The sequence below is a fragment of the Rhinolophus ferrumequinum genome (genome assembly GCF_004115265.2).
Source record: "Rhinolophus ferrumequinum isolate MPI-CBG mRhiFer1 chromosome 15 unlocalized genomic scaffold, mRhiFer1_v1.p scaffold_54_arrow_ctg1_1, whole genome shotgun sequence".
Taxonomy (NCBI): Eukaryota; Metazoa; Chordata; class Mammalia; order Chiroptera; family Rhinolophidae; genus Rhinolophus; species Rhinolophus ferrumequinum.
Window position 1 is genome coordinate 4,119,227 of NW_022680357.1, and position 24,316 is coordinate 4,143,542.

Here is a 24,316-nt window from a genome sequence, read left to right on the forward strand (position 1 = left end):
TACCGCACTTGGGCACTCTTCCCCACCCTGCTTCTTCCCTCGTTTCCATCTCATAAACAGCTACCCAGTGTTCCGTGATTGGGATGGTCTGTAGTTTACAAACTGGACCATTTCTCTCCCCTGCTCAAAACCCTCTTCCTCTTTTAAGACCTTATTCAGAGATCACTGCCCTGGCGGCTCCCCAAGCCACCCCAGCCCGTCTCTCCTTTGTATCCCATCTGTTCAGTCACTGGTTTTCCAGTTTAGCACTGGGACATCATTGTCTAGCCCCCTGGCTGTGAGCTCATGGAGGATAGGAGCTCTTGTCCTCAGTTTTTTATCCCCAGAGCCTAGCTCGGTGTCTGCACTCAGTAGATGCGCACTCAATGGCAGATGAGTGGCTTAGGGTGGAAGACAGGGCCTAGAGGTTGTGAAACCTGACGGGTGGAGGTGAGGAGGTTGTGCTGGCCTCCGGGGTGCTGAGCCCTGCTGAGAGCCTGCTGCCTGTGCCAGGCTGGGCGCCAGGCCTGGGTTTACTGTAAACCGGCAGGATCCCTCCCTCCCGTGCACCCTCCTCCCCTCCCCCTCTCCTAGGGAGAGAGCTGCACACCGCCCCCTGGTGGTCAGGGCACCCTCTAACAGTGACAGGGTGGGTGCCAGGTCCTGCTTGTGACACGCTGTATTTACCTTTAGGACATTTTTTATAAAAATAAAATAACTGGTTATCATTTTTTAAGCCCTATTTTTTAAATGATTAAAAAATTGCCTTTATTTATACCCTCCCCCCACTAGCACAACTGTTTTTTTGTTCTGTCTCCTCCCAGACTTTCCTGGGCCACATGTAGCTCTTATCTAGCCAGGTCAAGAGAGCAGGGGGCCAGGTTCCAGTGTTATGCCCCCTCTGGTGTGTCATCATGGGGACTAGGAAGAATGCGACTGTCCATAGGGAGAGGGCTGCCTGCTTGGGATGCCCTGTTGTCTGCAGTTTCCTGATGTTTTGATAAAACCCTGCATCAGGCTGCCCTACTCTCTTCTCTATTCTTTGAAATGGCTTCCTCAGATACGTTCATCTTTCCAGTCATCTGAGGCTGTTTGGAATCTTATCCTTGGTCTTTTTCTCCCCAGCTATCCCCCTTTCTTCCCTTAGGTCCTACAAAATGCCATTGGACTTCTCGCTGTCATGGTCTTTTGATGGGGACCGTGGGCTCTTTTGTCCCCATTAAAACCCTCAGAGGAGTCCACAGGTCTCTCTGTTCCTCCCTATCAGGGTCTCTGATGTGAGTTTCCCAAAGCCCCTCCTTCTTTATTCCTGGAAATCCCCATCTGCAGTGACAGGCCAGCGGCTCATGACGCTGTGGTTTTAAGCTGGGAACTTAGCTGGGAGGAAGAAGGCAGAAGTGCGTGTCCCTGGCCATCCCCTTCCATAGCCCAGCCCAGCCCAGCCCAGGACCCTGGTGAGTGCTGGGAGGCCTAGGGGTAGGTGACCTTAGACCCTCCCGGCCTTGTCACTGGTCACTGGTCACCAAAGTCTCCCTGGGCCCTGGTGTAGGACGCAGGTGGTGCAGTGAGCGACGTGAATCAGGCCCACCCTGTAGAGCCAGAGTTTCAGTTCCACCACTAGCTGCCTGACCTTGGGCAAGGCAGTTAACCTTCGTAGGCCTGTTTCCTTTTTCACAAAATGAGGGTAATGGTGATGTCTTCCTCAGAGGGTCACTGTGAGGATTAGATTATACCCCCAAAATGCTCAGGACAGGCCTGGCACACACTTGGTAATCAGTAAATATTAGCTATATACACCAGGCACCCTACCAGGGGTCGGGGATACAGAAAAAGAGGCACAGGGACTCTCAGTGGGGAAGTTAGTGAGTGAAAAGAAGTAGTAATGAAGTGCAAGGGATGAAGAGGGGTCCTGAGGAAGAGGAGGAGCGGTCAGGAGGGCTTCCTGGAGGAGGTGGCATTCTAAAGACTGAGTAGGATTCCCTAAATAAGGGAGGAAGAGTAGTTGGTGCAAAGACCCACAGGTTCAAGGATGCAGGTGAGAAAGGGGGCAACTCAAGGGAGAGAGATGGGGAGGGCCTGAGAGGAGACCACCAGGAGTCTAGCCTGTGCCGGGAGGATGGTGAAGGATTCCAGCAGGAGAGTGACTAGTCAGATGTGCCAGTTAAAAAGATCTCGTGGCTTTAAGATGAAGAATGGGTTGGTGGGTGATGGGGTGGGGTGGGGAGGGTGTGGAGAGTAAGACAGTAAGCTGACCGAGTAGAGGTGGAGAAAAGACCCAGGGCAGAAATGAAGGCCTACCCAAGGGGCAAGGGGTGGCAGGTGGGGGTGGAGCTGAGCGTTGGGAACCAGAGGAACCTCAGGGCTTAGTGAGTAATGAAGAGTGAAGAGTGGCGTGGTTGGAAGGTTGCTGGTGCAAGCAGTTGGATGGATGGCTGTGTCTCTTGCCCAAAACGGAAATAATCTAGTGGTGATGGGAGTGGGGGTGAGCTTAGTTTGAGACATGCTGGTGTGAGGTGTCAGCAGCCCCCCTGGAGACCCACTGTGACATCTCATACCAGAACTTGGACAGAAAATGAGAGGACAGAGAACGAAGCTGATCTGCTCCCTGAGCCTGACGAGGGAACTGTCTGCTGACTTCCCAGTCTCAGGATTTCATTCATTCTGGGGTTATGTGCGCTTTGCCCACTGCTGTGCTCCTAACTGCTGCAAAGTGTCCTGCCGCTCCTTTCCTTGGCTTGAATTCTCCCCTTGCACACAACCTCCCTGGCGCCCCAGCCAGCTCCAGCTCCCTGGCCTGGGTTCCCCTAGCTCTGGACTCTGAGTGCCTGGAGTTATGGGGGATGGGCTGGAAAGGTATAGGTCAGAAGTCAGGGTGGGGTTGGGGGAAGCCCTGGGAACCATCCCAAAGCCTGAGCCTGTTCTTGCTCCTCCTTGTGACTCCAGGAAGGAATAAAGGCGTCAGGGCTGTAGGAGATGAGCCGGAAAGAGAGGTGAGGGTGTGGGGTGGGCAGCGGGCATTCAGACAGCATGACAAATGTCCCTCAGCTTACAGAAATGGTGGCCACCGGTGACCTCGGCAAGGGCAAGGAGCTGGGGAGGGAGGGAGGAGGGCAGCTGAGGTGGAGACACAGAGTGAAGATTCCTCTTTCCAGAAGGCAGAGTCTAAAGCAAAAAAGAGGGTGGCAGAGGGAGGTGGGGAGGGCTCTAGCCATCTGGTGGCCTCCTCTCTTTTGAAACAGGACAGACCTGGCACTTATGCGGGCTGCAAGGTCAGAGGGTGGTAGAGTTGGCCTCACCAAGGAGAAGAGGGTGGGAAGGAGGTTCCTGTTGTGAAGGTGGAGCTGAGAGTCCAGCCGGTCAGCTAGGCCAGGGGACCCCAAGGTCCACATGGGGTTGACGACAGCTGCCACCCAGGATGTTCAGGGAGAGCGCTTTAATGTCGAGACTAGAGCTTGGAGCACAAGGAAGACCCAGAAGGCAGTTTCCCAGGGATTCTGAAAGGGAGGGGACAAAAGGGCAGAGGGAACCAGAACTGGTGGGTAGATAAGGGGGCCAGTTGGGGTGCTGAACCGCCACATGGGATCAGCAGGGCAGTGTCAATTCCAGGCCAGGCTCTGAGCTGGGCTGGAACCACTGGCCACTGCTCCAGAAATAAGGGCAGCCCTGCAGGAGCAGGCTTTGGTTGGGGACAGGCAGGACAAGGACCCCAGAACGTGCAGAAATCCGGGGGAGCCTGCACAAGTCGCAACACTGACGGGCTTCAAACCAGTCATGCCTACATCTTCAGGGGCAGAGACACCCCCCACCCCCCGACTGAAGCCTGGGTCCCTGATGCAAAAGAGGACAGATGCGGCAAGGGGGTTCTTTTTCCTAGGAAGCCTGGCGAGAAGTCACCATTTGCTAGGTCGGGGGCTGCTGGGTCTGGGTCTGTAGGACACCGGCGAAGGGGTCGTGGTGGGGCTACCACGGGACACAGGCGGGATGCAGGCAGAGGCCAGGATTTCATAAGTGGGCTGGGGGCTTTCTTGGGGTCTGCAGCAGAACAGGTCGGCGCTCGGAACTTGGGGTTTGGGCTCCGTCTTCTCGAACCCTCAGATCGTTCCAAGAGGTGTGAGGACGTCCGAGGGAAGGCAGTGGTCCTGGGTCACTGAGTGTAATGCGGTGAGAACTCGGCCTCCAAGCTCCACGCCGCAAACGCAAAGAAAAGCAATCCACTGACCGAAGCGCCGGCTAGCGCCGCGCAGCCGCAGAGGAGGCGGGGCACCTCCACGTCCTGCCCTGTATGCTAATGTGGCGCGCCATCGCCCCGCCCCGGCCGGGGGACCGGACGGGCTCAACGCCGCAGGGTCCGAGAGGCTGGCGGCGTCGGGCAGCACACCCGCGGAAACTGAGGTGGGGCGGAACCTAGAGTCCTGCCAGCGGGGCGGCGGCACAGTGCAGGGGCGGTCAGCTGGCTGCTAAGGCGTCCTGGAGCTGTGGCGCCCCCCACTGGTGCGAAGTGGTATGGCCCGCGGGGGCGGGGCCCGGGTCATGTGACGCGGCAGCGGCCGCCATTTTGTTCTGCGGTTCTGGTATTTAGAGCGCAGCGGCTGACGGGCGGATCGCCTTCACAGCCGTCAGGCAGCTCTCCTCGCGCTCGCCACCCGCCGCACGCCCGCACGCCCGCCGCCCGCCCGCCGCCCGCCAGCCCGCCGCGCTCGGCCCGTCCTCGCCCCTGCCTCGGCCAGCTGAGCTCGCTCCCTCCCCACCGCAGACATGTCGGAGACCAAGAACGGACCCGAGTACGCCTCATTTTTCGCGGTCATGGGCGCCTCGGCCGCCATGGTCTTTAGCGGTGAGCGCCGCAGCAGGAGGGACCCGGGAGGCGGGGGGCGTGCGGGGCTCGTGTCTGCAGCTCGCCAGGGTTCGGTGTGTGACGTCACGCTGACGTAATTGCGAGCTGTTCGGGGTCCCGGGCTTCACGTGACCGCGGGCGGGGGTCCGTCGGGTGTCTGGGAGCGCAGAGCCTGCGGGCTGGGCGGGGACCCGGCTTCCAGGGGGCTCCTGGTCCGTGTCAGTGCGGGGGTGGGGCGGCGGCCCCGCTGCCATCTTAGCCCCGGGAGGGACGGTTGGAGGCTGGGGTGGGGGCGCGCTGTCCTGCGCCTGCTCGGCACTCGCCCCCCCCCCCAGTCCTGCGGGCAAGTGTGACATCACACCTCGGAAAGCTACCCCGACGCGGGGCTGGCCCTTATCGGGGGCCGAGGGGTGGGGGATCGGGCCCTAGCGCTTCTAGCAAAGGTCCACAGTCCTCACCCTTGGCGGCTCGGGCTGCCCGGCGTGGGTCAGGTGGGACCGTACCCAGAGGCAGGTGCTTCCGGTTAGGGCTTGTCACTGTTTCCCAATAGCCCTGTGTGGGTTGGTTGGGAAAACTGGGCTGAGGGTTTGGTCCTGGGAGCAGGGACCCGAGGGTGGGAGTGTGTGGAATTCGGGGCGGGGGAGGGGGGAATCAGACAGGCTGAAGATGGAGGCTGAGTGTCTGGAAGTTAGGCCAGCGTCAGCGCTGTGTTTGGACGCTTGCCGAGAGTCTGCTTTGGGGTGGGTGAGAGGGTCGCCCAGAGTCTCAGCTTCGAGGGGGTTGGGTCTTTGTCCTTAGGAGAGAGTTTTTCATTCAGTTCCTGCCCCAATGAATGAAAATGAATGAATGAATGACCTTTCTCTCCTTTTCTGAGGCCCATACTTGGGAGGGGCTGCCCTAGGCATAGAGAAGGGGCTTCCTAGGGTTCTTTATGGCACCCTGCTTTTGAAGTTGGGTCTTGACAGTCCTGGGTGTCAAATTTAGTGAAAATTGGTCCACCTGGGGAGAAAGACCTTTGGGCCAGGCCCAGAAATGTGGAACCCAGGGAGGTGAGTCCTGGCCCAGCTGCAGCCCCTGAGGACTGGTCTGGCCTGGTCTGGGTCTGGTTTTGGGCTTTGATGACAAAGCCCTGCCCCGCCCTGCCTGGTGGATTGGGAGGCTCCCTGTGCAGGTTTGTGGAGGATTTGGACTCCAAACAGTCTCTGCTGACTATAAACACTTGTGGGGTAGGGGCTTGGGGGCTCTGCTCTCCTGGGGGCCTCCCTCTGTTTAGGCCTGCCTGGGCCTGCCTTCCAGTCACGAGCTGCTGAGTGAGCCCTGCCCTGCCCATCATGTGCGAGTAAAGGGTCATTTGTGGTGGATGAAGTCGTCTAGACTTCCCCTTCCCACTGGCCAAGGCCTGCTCTTTCCACATCTTCAGGGGCTGACTGTTTTCCAGTTCTCCCAGAAGCCTTCCAGACCCCCTCCCCCCAACCTTTTCTGCTTTGCCTCACCATCTGTGAGGTGCTGCTTTTGTAGCTGTCATTCATTCATTCAACAAGTCTTGATTGAGCTGCTGTATGCCAAGCACATGGAGACATCAGTGAACAAAACAAGATCCCTGCCCACATGGGATTCTGGCTGTCACTGCTTGCTCCTGAAACCCTGAGTTTACCCACAAGCCCTTTTTCTGTACCCAGCTCCTGGCCTCCCCCTGGTTACCAGGTGCTTCTCTTCCTCTCCTTGAACCTGGTACTTTTGGACAGAGCCTGATCAGCAGGTCTCTAGAAGTTAACTGAGAACAGGATAGCACTGGTCCAGGGCCTGTCTGCTTGCCCCAGGCTCCTGGGGGTTGGGGCCATGCATTCTTGGTGGCCTGGATGCAGCTCCACTCCTGCTCCCCTCCCCACATGGGGCTTAATGTGGTCCTACTGGAGTCAACTTCTTACCTCATTTTCCCCTCTAAACACGCCTTTCTCCAAGGCTTGTCTTCATCTGTCTCCTTGGGCCTCACCTGAACAAGCTCCTCAATTCTCAGGTGTCGCAGCCCAGCTGACTCCAAGCTCTGTCCCCAGCTCCTGGCCTAGATTGCCCCTGGCCTGCTTCATGCCCACTCACTCTCAGGCCTCCCGAATCCCCATCTCCCGTTTCAGCTTCCCCTTTTTTCTTGTGACAAAAGTCCTGTCGATTCTTTCTTCATCATGTCTTCCACAAAGTTGTCAGTTGTTCCTTTCCGTGTTTTCTCTGACTTCCTCCCTGCTCGTGAGCACCGTGTTTGGTGCTGTGTTCCCGGAACTGCCATCTGATCCCAGTCTTGCTGTTTCCCACTCTATCTGGAACACTGTCAAGTGTGACCTCCAGAGCTGGTGTCCCGGCCCTTCCCGGATAACTGCCACTGCAGGCCAGACTGCTTTTCCCTCCTGATGGTCATCCCTGTTTCTTTCCTTTGTTCCTCTTGTTTCCTCCCCACCCCCAGCCACATGATTTCCCTGCTGCCCTCTGAGAGAAGGGCCCAGCTCACTTCCCACCTCTGGCAGGGTCCCATTGCCTGTGATGCTGAGTTCCCTGGAAATGTTCTCCCCCCCAGTGCCACATGGCAGCCTGTGCCCTCCCCCCTTGAGTAATGAGCCATGGCGCGGGCCCTTGCACATAAGTGACACAGCCTTACATGCTGGGTCTGTAGCCGGAGCCCAAAGAATGCACTGCAACCAGGAGACTTCCAGGAAAGGCTTCGTGAAGACTGACGCTGAGCCCGGGCGGAAGGCGCTGTCTAAGCATGGTCATATTGGGGTGCCTCCCGGAGCAAGCGGAGGGCGCAGTACAGGTCCCTGTGCCCCAACCCCTGCTTCCTCCAGTCGCTCCCCAGCTGGTGTCGTCTTGGTTGGTGTCTCTGTGCTGTTTGGAATCTTTTTTTTTTTCCCCAATTAAAGTTTATTGGGGGCTGTTTGGAATCTTTTCCTGTTCATTCTCACCCCTCTACCAGATGTCACTTCCTCTACAAAGCCCTTCCCAGACCACCCCCCACCCTCTTCCCCACTGTCCTGGAACATGTCTCTTTACCAGGCTTAGAACCCTGGGAAGGCGGCACCCCTGACCTTACCCCTGCTTGGTGGTGAGCAGAGTGGCCCAAATCGGTAAATAAAATGTGCAGAGGAATGGGGATCACCCTGGTCCCTTTCACCTCTGACCCATGTCGTCCTCTGGCGAAGAAGCACACTGGGACCCTGGAGAGCAGGTGGCAGAAGAGCTGCCTGGGCCCCCCGTGACTCTGTTCTGTGAAAAAGTTACTGGACTTCCAAGACAGAGACCAGGAGAGGGGAACTTTCAGGCAGGCAGCATACCCTGGGAACAGGGAGGAGGGCAGCCCCAGAGCCTCCCACCCCCATGACTGGAGGCCTTGGGTAGAAGCAGCTAGGCTTCTGGGAGGTCTGCCAAGGCCTCACAGTTGGGTTGGGTGATGGCTCCACAGCCCTGCCATCTTCCTGTGCCCTGCCCTCTCCTTGGCTCCTCCTTTCTCTGGTTATGTAGAGAGGATTCTCCAAATTCGGGGTGTACTCAGGCCATTGACACAGCAGCATGTCCCAGGGCCAGGAGTGGTGGGGAATTCAGTGGGGAGGGGGGTGAGTCAGGAAGCTCTGACCTGAGAGGATAGGACTTGCCAGGCCAGTTCCCCTGAACGGTGGTCAGACCCTGTGTGCAGTGGGGCTCTTGCAGCATGTCCCTGGGCGTAGCCCCGGGGCCAGCTGACCACGGCACCTGGGCTGCTGAGATGCAGTGATTTCATGCTTCTCCAGGCCTTTTCTGACCCAAGTGCCTGGGACTCGGTGGGACAAAAGGTGTCCGGAATCTCCAGTAGGGCTTCAGAGGCCCAGTTGTCTGCTCCCCCATGTGACCGGGTTGCCGGGGGGTCTGTGTAGCAGGTTTGGGGAATGCTGGTGAGCACGGTTCGGTATCCCTAGCAGAGCAGGAGGCCCGATAGGCCCGGCAGCCATAAGGGCCTCTGGTGGAGGAAAGAAACAGCTACCTGGGTTCCTTGATGCACAGCTGTGACTTATCCCTGAGGTCCACCTCCTGCCCCTGCTGGGTGCCACCTTCATCTCCCCCTTGCCTGTTATAACTTGAGGTGGCCCTCAACTGTGCCAGAGCTACCCCCAGCGTCCTGGCCCCAGATGCTCTGGACTCACTTCACCTCTTCTCTTCCCACTCCCAGCCCTGGGCGCTGCCTATGGTACAGCCAAGAGTGGCACCGGTATCGCGGCCATGTCTGTCATGCGGCCAGAGTTGATCATGAAGTCCATTATCCCAGTGGTCATGGCTGGCATCATTGCCATCTACGGCCTGGTGGTAGCCGTCCTCATCGCCAACTCCCTGACTGAAGGCATCAGTCTGTACAGGTGGGTACTGGGCTCCTTTCCCCGGCCAGTCCACTGGGAGGGCTGCGCAGCCGGCATTTGGCTGGCGGCCAGTGAATGCCCCCGTTTAATCCCCGGGCACTAACATCCATCTTGTGTTGTCTCTCCCCCAGGAGTTTCCTCCAACTGGGCGCCGGTCTGAGTGTGGGCCTGAGTGGGCTGGCAGCCGGCTTTGCCATTGGCATTGTGGGGGACGCTGGTGTGCGGGGCACTGCCCAGCAGCCCCGACTATTCGTGGGCATGATCCTGATTCTCATCTTCGCGGAGGTGCTGGGCCTCTACGGTCTCATCGTTGCCCTCATCCTTTCCACAAAGTAGCCCCTCCAAGCCCGCCAGCCACAGAATATGATGTAAAGACCACCCCCTCCTCATTCCAGAATGAACAGCCTGACACACACGCACGGGGCAGCTGCCCCCTCAGTAGTTGGTCTTGTAAATGCGCAGTGTCCTAGTGCCCATCGTCTGTTGCCCCCGCCCGCCCCGTGCCGTGGACATCTGGGCCCACTCATCACCCATCCAGGCCCCCGACCAGTGAGTTTGCAGGCCTCTGGCCGCCCCCACCCGCCTACCTGCCCTAGAGTGCTCTGTGTATAAGGATGAATTAGAGTTGTCATTTTCTCTTCACTGGATGTTTATTTATAAAGATTTGATCTGTTCACACGTCTGTGGAGCAGCTCTTCGTCTCCCAACTATATAGTAATCTTAAGTAGTGTCGCCTCGTGGGGTTACCGTGTGCCCTGAGAGTTCTCGGAGGGAACCACCGTCCTTCTGCTCCCGCTGCAGGGCCGTGTGCTGGGCCTGTCAGGCCCCGAGTCGTGTCCAATAAAGTTCTCGGATGTGACCGGACGCCTGTGTGCAGCGCTTGTGTGGACTGGGGAGGGGGGAGAGGGCGGACTGGGGCCGCCGCGTCACTGCGGATTGGGTCACGTGGGTGTGCGGGTCACGTGGCGCGCGCCGTAGTCAGCTGAGGGTCACGTGGTTGCAGCTGAGCTCCGGGTTAGGATTGGGCGCCGGGGGATTCGGCCACCGGGCTGCGGGCGCCCCCAGCTTGGCTGGGCTCGCGCTGCTCAGGATGCGCAACGGGCAGGGCGCGGCACGGGCCCCGGTACTGCAGTTCACCAACTGTCGCATCCTGCGGGGCCGGAGGCTGCTCAGGTAGGGCGTGGGGCTGGCGGGTGTGGAGCCGGGCGGTGCTCGGTGGGCGCCGGGGCCCCTGGGGCCGGCTGGGCGTGAGGCCGGTGTGGCGCAGGGCTCGGCGGGCGCGTGGGCCGGCGGCAGCGGGTTGAGGGAGGGGTACGGCGCCTGCGATCCGAGACCCCGCCCCTCTATCCGTAGGGAGGACTTGTGGGTGCGTGGGGGCCGCATTCTGGACCCAGAGAGGCTGTTCTTTGAGGAGAGGCTGGTGGCCGACGAGCAGCGGGACTGCGGGGGCTGCATCCTGGCGCCTGGCTTCATCGACGTGCAGATGAACGGTATGGCCCAGGGCCTGGGGGTGGAGACCCCGGGGAGGAGCTCTGAGCACCGTGCGAACCCCTCTTTTCTGTGGCTGCAGGAGGATTTGGCGTTGATTTCTCACAGGCCACAGAGGATGTGGGTTCGGGAGTCGCCCTGGTGGCCCGTAAGATCCTATCGCATGGAGTCACCTCCTTCTGTCCCACCTTAGTCACCTCACCACCGGAGGTTTATCACAAGGTGAGGTCAGGCTCACGACCTCAAGCCAAGGGGGCCGAGAAGTAGCCAGCCCTTTAGTTTTCAAATTTCATCTTCTCCCGGCACGATGCCCCTTGGCACTGGGGTCTGGCCTCACTTTCTGGCCTCCCTCCACCTGGTCCTGGGGTCCTGCTCCCTGGGCCTTCTCATTCAGTCTGCCTGCCTCCCTATTCCCCCTGTCTTCGCTGGGCAGACTGCCTCGCAGCTGTCCCCATAGGCCTCCACAGTTTTTCCTCAGCACCTTCTCCTGCCACTGCCCGCCCCACCCTGCACTCTGGCCATCTCCAGGCTCCAGAAACTGCCTCCTGGATGGAGGCTGCTGGGGACCTTCCGATTGCGACATCCTCAGCCACTTCTCAGGCTCTTCCCCCTAACCTGTCTGGTGTAGGACTCCTGTCACCACGCCTCGCAGACAGAAGCTCCATTGTACCCCAGGCTTCCTCTGCGCTCTTGCCTACATCCCACACCTTCCCACTTTCCTTCCCAGCTGCAAGTCCGGCCTGCCATTCAGGTGTCATGGGTCCCTTATCCTTTAAGAACTTTTATATTTTTATGCAGGTTCTCCACTTTACTCTTTGCCACATTTTATTATTTGGTCCTGAGTTGTTTGAGAGTAGGTTGTATACATCATGCCTCTTTATTCCTTAACATTGACTATTTCTGAAAAACATGGGTATTCTGTTGGGTGAGCACAATAGAATTATTGAGTTTAGGAAATTAACACTCACCATGTAATTGGCCAGTTTTGTTCCAGTTTTGCAGTTTTTGCTTTCAGTACATTGATTGCATCGTCCTCAGTGCAGTTTCCTCCTGGGTGTGTGGACAGAGTCAGAGCCGGGAGCTGTGGGAGGTGGGGTGTGGGCTCCTGACTTTATCATCTGTCAGCTGGGACACTGACACAATCCTTATTCCTTCCTGAGCCTCAGTTTCCTCAAACTTCAAGTGAGCGTCATCATGGTATGCATCTCTCTGGGTCACTGAATGTTCTGCATTGGGTAAATGTCATTTATGGACATCTTTCTGGAAATTTCCCCTAGCTATCCAATCATAGAGTCAAATGTTAAAAACCAAGCTCATCTTCCTGCTGCAAACCGGTATCTGGTTCTGTGTTTTCTCTCCATGATTTACCCTGCTCAGAATCCGGGAACATGCCTGCTCTTTCCCTCCTTGTTCTTTGTCTTCCTCCTTCATGGTCCCCACCAGTGAGGCTTAAAAAACTGCTCTCCTATATTTCTGAAGAGTGGCCTTCCCAAGGGACAGGGCTCAGCACATCACTCACACTCCCTTCCCCCCTTATCTGCAGGATAAACCCCACCCTCCTGAACTTTCCCTCCCTACCAGCCAAGGCTCTACTCTCTCCCCAGGCACATTCCAGCAGGTCCAGGCAGTTGATCACCTGCCCCCCAAGCATCTGCCTGGAAGGCCTTTGCGTTGCTGTGTCTGCTGCACCAGCTGGCCCACTGCTGCCCCAAGAACATTCCTTATCCTGACACAGACTACAAGGTCTTTTCTCTTAGGGGAAGGAGTTTCTGGCCACTAGGACTTACATTTACTTACCAGCATTCATCGCTCCCCATAAACACAGGATGAAGGCTTTGGGAGACCCAGTAAACTGATTTATAGTGGAAATCGTGGAGAGCTTTGAGTATGAACCAACTACAGGTATCATAGAAATTACAGGACTGTTCACTTGGATATCTCCCTTGCCCCCCACATCTACCCCACCTTCCTCCAGGGTCCATTCTCACTGGGCAGAACTGGCTTGCCACTTTGTCAGAAGTTACCCACATCCTTTGTCATCATGTTGTGGTCCACTGGGACCACCTGCTCTTTTTCTGGGGTCTCGTTCTCCAGCCTTGCCCTTTGCTACCCCTCCAGGAGGAAGATCTGCTTACATTGTTCTCTGCTTCAGGTCTGTTTCTGCTGAGCCAAGATCAGGCCACCTCCACAGGGTGGCAACCGGGCCTCTGGTCTCCCCACGCCCTCTATACTTTGACCTTCCCCACTGCTTTCCTGCCTTGAGGGCATCTCATTACCTTCACCTCCAGACTCCTTTATTCTCTACTTGGTGCTCTCTCGCTTTTCCTTTTAAAACTCTATTCTGGAAAAACTGAGTCATTGCCTTATCTTTTTTTTCTTTGATCTTTAGTGAACTTATATGTGTCACATGGCTTATTAGGAAAAACAGCAGCCCTTGTTCCCTACCAGTTCCCATGGAGGGACAATCACTTTCAACTCCGTTTACCATTTGGAATTTGCCATCATATACTTCTCAGTTTAGGGCAGTATGCATTTGCTTCCCATCAGGAAAGATAATAATTTGGCCCCTTGAGCCCTCTTTCATGCCCTTCCAGCCCCCCGTTGTCCCCAAACAGTTTCTTATAATTTTGGTTAGATTAGTCAACCAAAGGGGACTTATAGCACATTTACATTTTCTTACCTGTCAGCTCTGTTTTCCTTGGAGTTGATACTCGCTGTTTGCTCAGTTTTTTAATCTACTTACTCAATTCCTGGCTTTCTGCCAGTTTTGGGATATTTAGACACACCAAAGGTTCCATCTTCCTATGGAAGACTTTGGGACCTGCTCTAACAGAACTGGCTGTTGGCCTCACTGGCCAGGCTGCCCTGAGAGCCCCCTTCCCCTCAGCTGGGGGGGGGGGGGGTCTCCTGGCCTCTTTCTGTTGAATCTCTCTGTCCAGTGTTAACCTTGTTCAGAATTAACATCACTATGCTGTGTTATCTGCACCAATAGAAATGTCTTCTTTCTGTAGATGTGATTGTTCACCTTCCCTTTGTCATAAATTCCTGTTGCCTTTGTTTCTAAACCGGAACACTATTTGGGCTTCTGTCTGAATCGGTACCTCCTAAATATTAGAATCTTTGAATGTCAGATAAATACTCATTTGCTTCTCACTTTAAAAGGCCTTTTTATTTTTAGGTGTCTTTGCTGGTTTGTGCCTTTGTTTGGCAGAGCACATCCTGTAGTAGCTTTCAGAGAAGAGGGGTCGTGAAGGGTAAAGGTTTTGAGATCTCAAATAAAGATCCGAAAATGTCTTTATTCTTTTGATTGATTCTAGAAGAGGACCATTTCCTTTAGAATTTTAAACGTACTTCTGTATTGTCTTTGAACTTCCAGGATTGCTGATGTGAAGTTGGAAACCATCTGACCCCTGATCTTTTGTGCATGACCTGTTTCTTCTCTGGAAGCTTGTGGGATCATCCCTTTGTCCTTAGGTTCTGAAGTCTGAGGGTGACACACGTGGGCACTGGTGGGAGTTCATTCACTGTGCTGGCCCTTCGGCAGTCCCTGTCAGTCTGGAAGTTCAGTTTGTTTGTTTTTTGTTGCTTGAGTTATTTCTTTGATGATTTTTCTCTGTTATTTCTGTTTTGTTTTTTTTTTCCTTCTGGAAGTCATTATTCTCCTGTTGGGACTCCTGGACGGTTTCTCTCATTCTTTTTTCTCCTTTTTGCCTCTTCGACTCTATTTCCTGGGCATTTCTTTAGCTTTTTTTAATCTTCTAGTTCCCTTGGGTTTTTCATTTTAGTGCATACTTTTCTTAACCTAAAAATAAAAAGGCCTTTTAAAGTGAGAGGCAAACAAACATTATTTGAGATCAAAGATTCAGGAGGTATTCCGATTTAGAGACAAAGGCAATAGGAATTTTTGACAAAGGGGAACAGAAAGAAGGCATTTCTATTGGTGCAGATAGCACAGCATAGTGATGTTAATTCTGAACAATGTTTTTAATTTTCATTTAGGCAGTCACCAGTCCAGTATTCATAATCACTGCTTTCTTGTTATCAAACAGTTCTTTGGGACACAATGTTGCTTAGGCCCAGTCCAAAGGTTATTTTGCCCTAACATTCCAAAGATTTGAGACATAAGACGTGCAAGGTATTTCCTCCGGATGGCAGTTCCAGCTCCATCTTACAGTGGTTCTATTTATTTATTTATTGGCACTTTTAACGTGGGAGCTCTTGCTTTTCTCCTGGAATGTTCCTTTTTCTAACATCCCATTCATTTTTTGTTTTTTTCTTTCAAAAAAAATTTTTTTTAATTGGGGAACAGTGTTTCTCCAGGGCGTATCAGCCCCAAGTCATTGTCCTTCAATTGTCCTTCAATCTAGTTGTGGAGGGCGCAGCTCAGCTCCAAGTCCTGTTGCCCGTTTTCTTTCTTTTTCTTTTTTTGCCCACCCCACCCCACCCCACCCCACCCCACCCCACCCCACCCCTGGTTTTTAAGCCTTTGTTTGGCAGCACACAGCAGCTCCCACCGAGTTGCTCACGGCAGCCCAGCTCCAGGGAGAGCTGTTGTTCACAGTCTTAGCTGTAGAGGGCGCAGTTCACTGGCCCATTTGGGAATCGAACTGGCAGTCCTGTTGTTCAGATTCAGAGCTGGTGCTCTAACCAGCTGAGCCATCCGGCCACCCTGACATCCCATTCTTGTTTCACGGATGTGAGTCCTTCTGTCTTCGGGTTTCTGCTCCCTGGCCAGCTCTGTCTTGTCTTTAGTTGTGCTTTCCAAGTGTCCTTTCAGAGACTTTCCCAAGCTGGTAGGCCTTGGTCGTCTGCTCCAACCAAGAACAGGTCCCAGCTGTACACCAGGAGCACCGAGCTGGGGAGGGAAGGTTGGGCTCCTGGGGGCACCCTTAAGTCCAAATCCGTGAGTCCTTTTCTGCTGGGGGAACGGGCCTGACTGGCGACCTTCCGGGAGCATTAAGAATATAAACTTCATTCCATTGCCCCATTTTCTGCTTTGAGCCACCTCTCACCTGGAACTTCTCTGGTTTATTTCCCCAGGCACTTGGCTGTTCTTTAATGAGGCCCCTAGTGTTGGTCCCCCAACTTCTCAAGGCACCAGATGCTGCCAAGGCCCAAGCCCATGGGAGCTGTGGAGCCATGTTTCCTCCCCGACCCCACTGTGTGCGTCTGCACTTTGGCTTGTCAGGCCCCCAAATTGGCCTGCCCTTCCCCCCGCCTCTCTGTCACACTGGATTTAAACCTCTTTAAAGCCTCTGTGCTTATGTTTGGGCTGGGGCGTTCCAGTGGAGTCCAGTGGACTCCATGGGAGTCCACCAGGCTACCCCCCGGCATTCTGCATGCTCCCCGTTCCTTCCTCCCCTTGAAGGGGGAAGCTGTGGACAGGGACACCTATGTGCCTGCCCACCTCTGAGATACTTCCGTTGTGTGAGCACCTGTCACACACACGTGACCCTCCCGACTGTGTCCAGCTCCAGGCACTGTTGGTGCCTGAGCCCCCACTTCTGCCCCTGGCTCTGCCTGGATTGCGTGCCTTCCGCCTGCTCTGGCCCTCAGGGCGGCCAGGCCTCACTGTGTGCCAGCTGCTGCCTGGACTGGCACCGCTTTCAGGGCCCGTGCACCTGACCCCTGCTGGGGCCTGCCTGTCTCCTGGTCCTCGCTAGCAGGCCAGTCTTGCATCCGTGGCCTATCATTTCTGTGTGCTTCTGCCCCTGTGTCCAGCTGGTCTGGGTGCCGTGCTTTCCCTGACCGTTGTTGGCAGCCTTCTCCCATCTCCTCATAGCTGACGAAGGCCGGTGGGCACTGGCCTGAGCTCCAAACTCAGACCTTGGCTGGGCTATGCCCGTAGGGTGCTGGGCCACGGGGGGGGGCAGGGCTTTAACAGCTGGTTCCCCCCAGGTCCTTCCTCAGATCCCTGTGAAGAGTGGTGGTCCCCATGGGGCAGGGGTCCTCGGTGAGTGGCTGACCCCTCTCCCCGCCCCCACCCTGGGAGGCTCCTTGGGGTCCTTTTGGCAGCCCTTCCCCCTCCAGATGCCCACTGGGGAATGAGGGTGGGATGGTGAGATGGGCCAGGGTGGGGGCCAGGCTGGAGTCATGCTCTCCCCTCCACCCAGGGGTGCACCTGGAGGGCCCATTCATCAGCCGGGAAAAGCGAGGTGCACACCCCGAGGCGCACCTGCGCACCTTTGAGGCCAACGCTTTCCACGATGTGCTGGCCACCTACGGGCCCCTGGACAATGTCCGCATCGTGACGCTGGCCCCTGAGCTGGATCGCAGCCACGAGGTGATCCAGGCACTGACGGCCCGTGGCATCTGTGTGTCCCTAGGTAAGGGGGTGTGTCCCCACCTGAGGGCGCGGGCCCACCCAGGGGTCCTGGGCCAGGTGCAGAGTCTGAGTCTGGGTCCCCATGCAGGGCACTCAGTGGCCGACCTGCGGGTCGCAGAGGAAGCCGTGCAGAGTGGGGCCACCTTCATCACCCACCTCTTCAACGCCATGCTGCCTGTGAGTGCTGCCCCAGCTCTGGGGGGGGCGGGCGCAGGGGCTCCTGCTGTGGCTCAGCTGCCCCTCTCCTGGCCCTGCCCAGTTCCACCACCGTGACCCGGGCATTGTGGGGCTCCTGACCAGTGACCAGCTGCCCCCCGGTCGCCACATCTTCTACGGGATGATCTCGGATGGCACGCACACCAACCCGGCGGCACTGCGCATTGCCCATCGGGCCCATCCCCAGGGTAAGCAGCTGGGCAGCGCAGGGGCAGGCAGGAGGACCAGGCGTAGCAGGTCCTGAGGCCTCGCCCCTCCACCCCCAGGGCTGGTGTTGGTCACCGACGCAGTCCCTGCCCTGGGTTTGGGCAATGGCCGTCACACGCTGGGGCAGCAGGAGGTGGAGGTGAACGGGCTGACGGCCTACGTGGCAGGTGCGTGACCCCCATCCCCACTGACCGCTCACGTCAGCAGAGCCCCGCAGTCCCCCTCCCCTGCCAACCCACTTGGCCCCTCACACCTCACCCAGTGTGCATGGCGGCCCCTGAACCCTCCAGAATCTGCTCTCTGCTCTCAAGGCACCAAGACGCTGAGTGGCAGCATAGCCCCGATGGACGTCTGCGTCCGGCATTTCCTGCAGGCCACAGGTCAGCGAGGGTCGGGGTGGAGGCTGCCTCGGGGAGAGGCTGCAGGGAAGAGTGGGGACCACAAGGCTCCTGCACCCACATCCCTCATCTGTCACATCTGGTAGGGTTCCCAAGGGATGGGCGCCAGCAATGTAGTCAAGGCCCCCCCTCTGCAGGGAGTTCACAGCAGGGGGAGAGGACGGCAAGCAAGCAGATGGCTGCCACCCAGGGTGACAGGCATTGAAGCCACGGCACCCGAGAGAAGGGCCTTCACCCCAAATGAGGGTAGGGCCTTGGCCCCGGGGCCTGTGGGATCGCAGGACTTGCAGGGGTAGAGCTGTGGGGAGGCGAGGGGGCCAGAGCAGCAATCCAGGCTCTGGGGTCAGGCCGTGCGGGAGCCTCTCTAGGAGGTCTGTATGTCCTAGGGGAGGGGGGTGGGGCTATTTGGTAGAGGATGTGGTGGGCCAGGCCCCAAAGGGCTCTGGGTAGTACCCCGGGGCTGGGGTTTACTCCTGGGGTTGGGGGGCCCCAGGGTCCAAAGAGACAGGCCAGGAGGCAGAAGATGGCTGTGGCCTGGCCTGGGGGTGATACAGGGGACAGAAAATTGGCTTTGGTTATTGGGCTTCTTGGTGGGAGGCAGCAGCAGAGCACGGAGTACCAGGTGGCCTCCTGGATGCCCTGGGCACTACTTTCTTGTGTGGTGCTCTCCCTGGGATTCAGGAAGAGGAGGAACCACAGGAATTTGGGTCCAGAGGGTCCCTGTAGGGCTGGGATGGGTGAGTAACCAGGAAGAGTGGGAATGGGGGAGGGGAGGGCTTGTCCACCTGCTGCAGAGTCCGAGGACATGTTCTCTCTGCCTGCACCTAGGGCTTGGAGCTCGGGGGCTATGGGGACGGAGTGAGGAGGGTGCTGGCAGCCAGCTAGGGGTTAGGGATGGTCACCCAGCTGTGTCCCCTGAGCAGGCTGCAGTGTGGAGTCAGCCCTGGAGGCTGCATCTCTGCACCCCGCCCAGCTGCTCGGACTGGAGAAGCACAAGGGGACCCTGGACTTCGGGGCTGATGCAGGTCAGGGCCCGATGTGGGGTCCCGGGCAGCCTGGAGATGGGAGTTCTTGGGGGGCCGGCGACAGGGTCAGGATGGGCACGCGGGTAGGATCTCCCCCACACCCCGGCGGCCTTACCTGGCCCCCAGCCTCAGTCTGGCCCCCTTTTCCCATCAGGCCAGGCTCCCTGGCATCTGAGACAAAGCCAGACAAGGGGCTGCTGGGACCTTGTTCCTCGACCCCTATGGCCGAGAGTCTTGTTTCCAGGGCCTCCCTTATGTGTGCTGGGTTGGGGCATCCTGTACAAGTTGTGGCCCAGGCCTTGGTTTCCCCACCAGCCTTAGGGGGCAGCCCCGCCCCTGCCTCTGGCTCACAGCCTACCTCTGACCCAGACTTCGTGGTGCTCGACGACTCCCTCCACGTCCGGGCCACTTACATCTCAGGCGAGTTGGTGTGGCAGGTGGAGGAGGCCAAGCAGTGACCAAGGAGCACACCTGGAGAGGACGCATAGACCCACCCGGACGGTGTCAGGGCTGCGCCGTCAAGGAGCTGGTCTCCGGGGAGCAAGTGGGAGCCCTGTCCCAGGGGGACAGCCTGGGCCCCAGAGGCAGCTGGCTCAGATAAACCGTGTGCCCTGCCAGGACTACCCTGGTCTCCGAGTTTTGCTTCAAAGCAGGCTTGTGCTGTTTCCACCGTAACCCTGGTGGCCCTCCTGGGGGTGGAGGGTATTTGTGGCTTAAGGTTGAGAGTGGCTGGAACCCAGCTCAGCTGGGCCTTGCGAGGCTTTGTGGGGTCCAGTGGAGGCGACGATAGGGCCACTTTCTGTTCAGATGAATCTGAGGCCTGCAGACCCACAGGCAGATACACCGTTTGGAAACAAATGGAGGGCAGGAGGGGGGAAGCCACAGGCTATAGGTTGGACAGTGTGGACGACAGAAGTTTGCCTGTCGGGGCTGAGGGAAAGGGCACACCTTGAAATTTTAAACAGGGAAGAACTGATCGTAGAGACGAGATGGGCAGGGAAGGGCCTCAGGTGGGCACTGCAGAGGTTGGGTGTTCCGTAGTCTCGCTCTCTGCACACGAGTGGTGCAGGGCCTGGGCACAGTGCCTGGCACTCCTCTCTGACCTTCAGAGGAAGCCACCCTGGGAAACCTCGGGACCCCAGGTTGCCCAGCTCTGAGTGCACGAGGCAGTGGTGGCAGGGCCCCTGAGCTGTCCCTGGCCGGTTCCCTGGCCGGCCCAACCTAGCTAGCCCTCCTCCCGCCTCTGACTGCTCGCGCTCGGCGAGACTCCGTTTCTTCTCGTGTGTTTTCTGAACATCCTGTCTCCTGACTCTACTGCGGGGGAGGCACAGAGAACCCTCCTGCACTCCAATGTTTGCACGGCCGTAGGTGACCCTGCCTGGTGCTGTTGAGCAGTTCGTGGTCACTAGTGTCCTGTGCCCTGCAGCTGGGCCCCACCTTCCAAGTCTCGGCCCTGGCAAAGGTCCCTGGGAGGGGGCAGATGAGCTGGGCTAATACCGTGTTTCCCCGAAAATAAGACCTCACCGGAAAATAAGCCCTAGCAGGATTTTTCAGGATGACATCCCCTGAAATAAGCCCTCATGCGTCTTTTGGAGCAAAATATAAGACCTGGTCTGATTTTCAGGGAAACACTGTAGGTTAGAAGCTGAGCAGTGGTTGGCAGTGATTACCTGGTACCAGGCCTCGTCCTGGTGCTCTACAGGTGTTCAGTTGTTCCATTCATCTGCCAAAAATCCAAAGGGGCGGCCCGTTTGTTACCCGTATTTCTCAGATGGGGAAACCGGGCCCCGAGTCCCAGAGCTGGTGAGCACCAGGGCCAGCGTTTGGCTTGGCCTGGCCCCTGCCCCTAGCCTCCCTAGAGCTGTCACTAAGGCCTCTGGATGGACACTCACAGCGGGGCTAGTTGACATGGTAGCCAGCCAGGTGACACAAGAGTTAACCGGAGCCAGCGCTGCCTGTAACTAAAGCACTTCAGACAAAGAAAACTGCCCCACAAAGGGGGGGAGGGGGGCACACGCTTGGTGTGTTGGAGAAACAGATCCAGTGGCCACCAGGGAGGGAGAGTGGGAACCAGGCCCTGTAGCTGCGGTGGGAGTTTGGATTCTATTTGAGGTGTGGGGTCAATGACTAGAGGGTCTTTTCTTTTTTTTTCAATTGTGATAAAATAGTAACGGTCACAGTGTTTTACTATTTTTAAGTGTATAGGTTGGTGACACTAAGTGCATTCACATTGTGCAACCATCGCCACCATCTCCAGAAACATTTTCATCCCCCCAAAACTGAAACTGCACCCACTTAACACTAGCCCCCATTTTCCCCCCTCAGCCCTGGCACTGGCCTGTCCACCTTGTTTCTGAGTCTGAGGCTGCCATTTTAAGTGTGCCTTTGGGTTTTTGGGGGGGCGTAGGGAGGTGTGCTGGGGGTAGCAAGGAGACCCTGATGGGCTGGCTGGGGTGGCAGTGGTGCCCAAGCCAAGAGCAATGAGAAGACAGGCTTGCCCTGGTGTGGGTGTGGATGGGTCACGCGAGGTGACACGGTGTGTGCCGGCTGCACCGGAGGGTGGGGCTGCCTTTCCCTGGGACGGAGAAGCTGGGTCGGATTCCTGGGCAGGTGACGTGGCGTGCTCCCAGCACCTCCGTGCTGTGTTTAGTGGTGTGCGTGAGTGGGAGGACTCGGGCGCAGGGAAGGTTGGGGCCTCGCGGCAAACGCATCACAATTCTCCAGGTTGGGGGCTTGGGCCACCTGGGAGCCCGGAGGCTTCCACTTAGCTCGGCTGGCGGTTCCACTCCCAGCGCTGGTGGGGCGAGGGGGTGTGGTTTCAAAGCCGCTCCTAGCACAGCGGGGACACCTCGCGGGAAGATGCACTCATTCGCGCAGAGGTTCTGGGTGGTCCAGGCCAGAGGAGCCAGCGTGGCAATGGCGGACAGATGTTACCAACCGCACGGAGGCTTCAACGGCCACCACGCCCCAAACGGGCTGGGCCCGAGCGGCCGGACGTTCACAAAGAATCCAGTCGGACCTGCTCCGCTGCACCTTCTGCCTGCTGCCAGGGCCGGGTCTACGCGGACCGGGATGCGGTGCCGTGGGAGGGACCTCCTAAGCGAAGAGCTTTACACAGTCACCGCGGACCTCTGCGAGGGCCAATCGGGATCCCTATGCAGAGGGATGCACCGCGGTAAAGCCGTAGGGGCTCGCGTCGCCCTCGGACCTGGGTAAACCCTCGGACCTGGGTAAACGGCGGGTCCGTAGCCAGGAGCCCAAGACTGCACGGTCGGGAGTGCTTGGGAGAGCCGCAGGCACAACGGCCTGCGCCACCGTGCCCTGCAGACTCCACAGCGCCCAGCGGTCTGCTCCTCCTCCCCGCCCCCCGCAATCCTGAGAATCCCCCTGCACCTCAACCCTCTCTGTACGCCTCTGTACCACTCTTCCTTACCTGCCTCCCAACTCCCCTTCTGTTAAAAGCTTCAGGCGGGTCCTTCCAACATGATCCTGCACTTTTTCCCACATTTGTGTCTTGGTTTGTTTTATAAACTGAGATTGCACTTTTGATATTGTTTCCCATTTACTATTTTTAAGTTGAACAACATGAAGTGGACAGCTTCCCAGATGGGGGGACACGTGGATCTGTCTCACTATTTTAACAAGGCGCCCCTTATTATCAAGATGGGTGTCCCCTAACTTAATAACTATATCCCACAATACACAATTGGGTTCCTCCCCATCCCCAGCCCAGCTGCTCCGGGATTCCTGACCCATAGGGACCATGAGTTAATAAATGTTGTTTCATGCCTTTAAGTTTTCTGATAACGTTACACAGTGCTAGATGACTAATAACACGAACGGTGGGACACTAGGCAAGTTCCATAGCCTCCGAACCCCGTTTCCTCCCTTGTGCCATGAGGGTTACAGAAGAGACTGAGAAAGAGCACAGGCCAGGTGGAAGCTCAGAGGCTGGTTTGCAGAGAGTACTCCGCACACATGGGGCATGTGCGTAAGGCAGCCTTCCAGCCCTGAACCAGGACGGGTATGGTCATCCTTCGGCCCCTCCCGGGCGGAAAATGATCTCACAAAGTCAGGCGAAGCCATTGCACTGTTGGCCCGAGATCACCCTTCTGCCTTGGGCACGAAGGGCCAGAGAAGAGCTGGGGGCTGTGCCTCTCTTTCCTCCAGCCAGGGTACCAAAGAACTGTCTGGACCAGGTGAGTCCATCATCCCTCTGCCCACTGTCCCGGGAGGGGCAGCCAGACCCAATCCGTGGAGTAGGTGCCCTGCTTCTCCACAAAGGAGAAGAGCTGCCCGGCAGAGCCTGCTTGGGCTTTGCACACCGGTTGCCATTGAGGTCCCACGAGAACTGAGATCTGTCCTTCCTTCCTCTTTCAGGCCCCTCCCTGCCCTGCCCCTGCTGCCCGCTCAGCTGCCTTCTTTGGGGCCACAGCTTCCCCCTCTCCCATCACCCCAACCTGAGGCTGCCTGGGACCCGGTTGGCTCCACCTGTTGCTCTAGTGGGCTCTAGCATTCATCGTGTTCCTTTTCCTCAAGTTTTTCTCCCTCCTTGTTCTCTTTGAGTTACTCAAGAACTACACGGCTCTGCTTTAGTTAGTAATAGACTGAAAAAAGTTAAAGATCCCAGTTCACATTCTGCAACTTGCTGCTTTGCCTTCACTCTCCTCTGTAAGCTTTGTCCCGTTCTTTTCAGTAGCTGCATAGAATTCTCCAGCATGGATGTACCATCATTTATTTTACCATTCTCTTGATAAATATTTTGGTGGTTTCCTTTTTCTTTTTTTGTGTCACATTAAAGCTGTGGTTGTCACAAAGATCCGTGCACAGCTTCACATTCATGAGTGGGAGATTCTTAGAATTTCCACAAAGAAGATATACTCATTGTGTTGATTTTACTTGCATCAATGGTGAAGAGGTCAACTAGTTCTAAAAAGACTTGTAATGAAAAACAGCAGCCCCTGCCTCATCTTTCCCTATTCATACCCCACTTGGTTTCAATGTTTTTCCTGTGATTTATGTCCATTTTTCTTTGTACTCCAGGTTGGTTCATCACTTGTTGTCATTATCTGTTGCCTTTCTGTTAAAAGAGGTGAGGATTCAGCTCTCTTATACCCTCCTGTCTTTGAGTCCTGCCGAGATGGAGTAAAATGACTGATTCAATCAGTGAGTCTGTATTATGACCCTAAATATCACTCACAGCTGAGATGAGTGAGATGCCTAGTGAACTGTGTTTGCACTTCCTTCCTGGTGTGGCTGTTTTTCAGGAGCTTTCCTCATGTCTGTGTCAGCTTCTTCAGTTTATTGTGTGGTGAAACCCACCAGAGAATCTATCATTTTCAGTATTTTTCTGGAGCCCTCTGCAGCCTGATACCCTTGGGTCTCTGTGCTCCCCGTTCTTATCATGGGATTTCTCCTCATTAACTATTCAAAATTGCACCTCTATGCCTGGCACTTTTGAGTCCCCACTT

At 56.6% G+C, this 24,316-nt stretch overlaps 2 protein-coding genes across 10 annotated transcripts; both read left to right on the forward strand.

Annotated features, from left to right (window-relative positions):
• Positions 1-4,628: 4,628 nt before the first annotated feature.
• ATP6V0C (ATPase H+ transporting V0 subunit c) lies at positions 4,629-10,045 on the forward strand. Its single transcript, XM_033101426.1, has 3 exons — positions 4,629-4,813; positions 9,003-9,186; positions 9,318-10,045. The coding sequence occupies exons 1-3, from the start codon at positions 4,735-4,737 to the stop codon at positions 9,520-9,522; spliced, it is 468 nt and encodes a 155-aa protein (XP_032957317.1). The 5' UTR covers positions 4,629-4,734; the 3' UTR covers positions 9,523-10,045.
• A 121-nt stretch (positions 10,046-10,166) lies between these two features.
• AMDHD2 (amidohydrolase domain containing 2) lies at positions 10,167-19,466 on the forward strand. Of its 9 annotated transcripts, none has more exons than XM_033101416.1 (12): positions 10,167-10,359; positions 10,540-10,676; positions 10,757-10,896; positions 11,841-11,909; positions 16,573-16,627; positions 16,788-17,000; positions 17,088-17,176; positions 17,259-17,403; positions 17,482-17,589; positions 17,713-17,802; positions 18,744-18,845; positions 19,161-19,466. In XM_033101416.1, exons 1-12 carry the CDS (start codon positions 10,277-10,279, stop codon positions 19,301-19,303), a joined length of 1,374 nt encoding a protein of 457 aa, XP_032957307.1. In that variant the 5' UTR covers positions 10,167-10,276; the 3' UTR covers positions 19,304-19,466. The 9 variants fall into 9 exon arrangements, with proteins under 9 accessions (XP_032957307.1, XP_032957311.1, XP_032957316.1 ...); XM_033101420.1 differs by having other exon boundaries at positions 17,713-17,902; positions 19,161-19,300; XM_033101418.1 differs by having other exon boundaries at positions 10,168-10,359; positions 17,713-17,902; positions 19,215-19,466.
• The last annotated feature ends 4,850 nt before the right edge of the window (positions 19,467-24,316 follow it).

What these genes read in the sequence shown, in the direction of transcription:
- ATP6V0C (XM_033101426.1), top strand. Translation starts at nt 4,735, where the DNA reads ATGTCGGAGACCAAGAACGGACCCGAGTACGCCTCATTTTTCGCGGTC. An exon ending in GGCCGCCATGGTCTTTAGCG is followed by an intron (nt 4,814 to 9,002) that starts GTGAGCGCCGCA and finishes TCCCACTCCCAG; the next exon opens with CCCTGGGCGCTGCCTATGGT. An exon ending in GAAGGCATCAGTCTGTACAG is followed by an intron (nt 9,187 to 9,317) that starts GTGGGTACTGGG and finishes TCTCTCCCCCAG; the next exon opens with GAGTTTCCTCCAACTGGGCG.
- AMDHD2 (XM_033101416.1), top strand. Translation starts at nt 10,277, where the DNA reads ATGCGCAACGGGCAGGGCGCGGCACGGGCCCCGGTACTGCAGTTCACC. An exon ending in CACTGAATGTTCTGCATTGG is followed by an intron (nt 11,910 to 16,572) that starts GTAAATGTCATT and finishes GGTTCCCCCCAG; the next exon opens with GTCCTTCCTCAGATCCCTGT. An exon ending in GCTGACGGCCTACGTGGCAG is followed by an intron (nt 17,590 to 17,712) that starts GTGCGTGACCCC and finishes TGAACCCTCCAG; the next exon opens with AATCTGCTCTCTGCTCTCAA.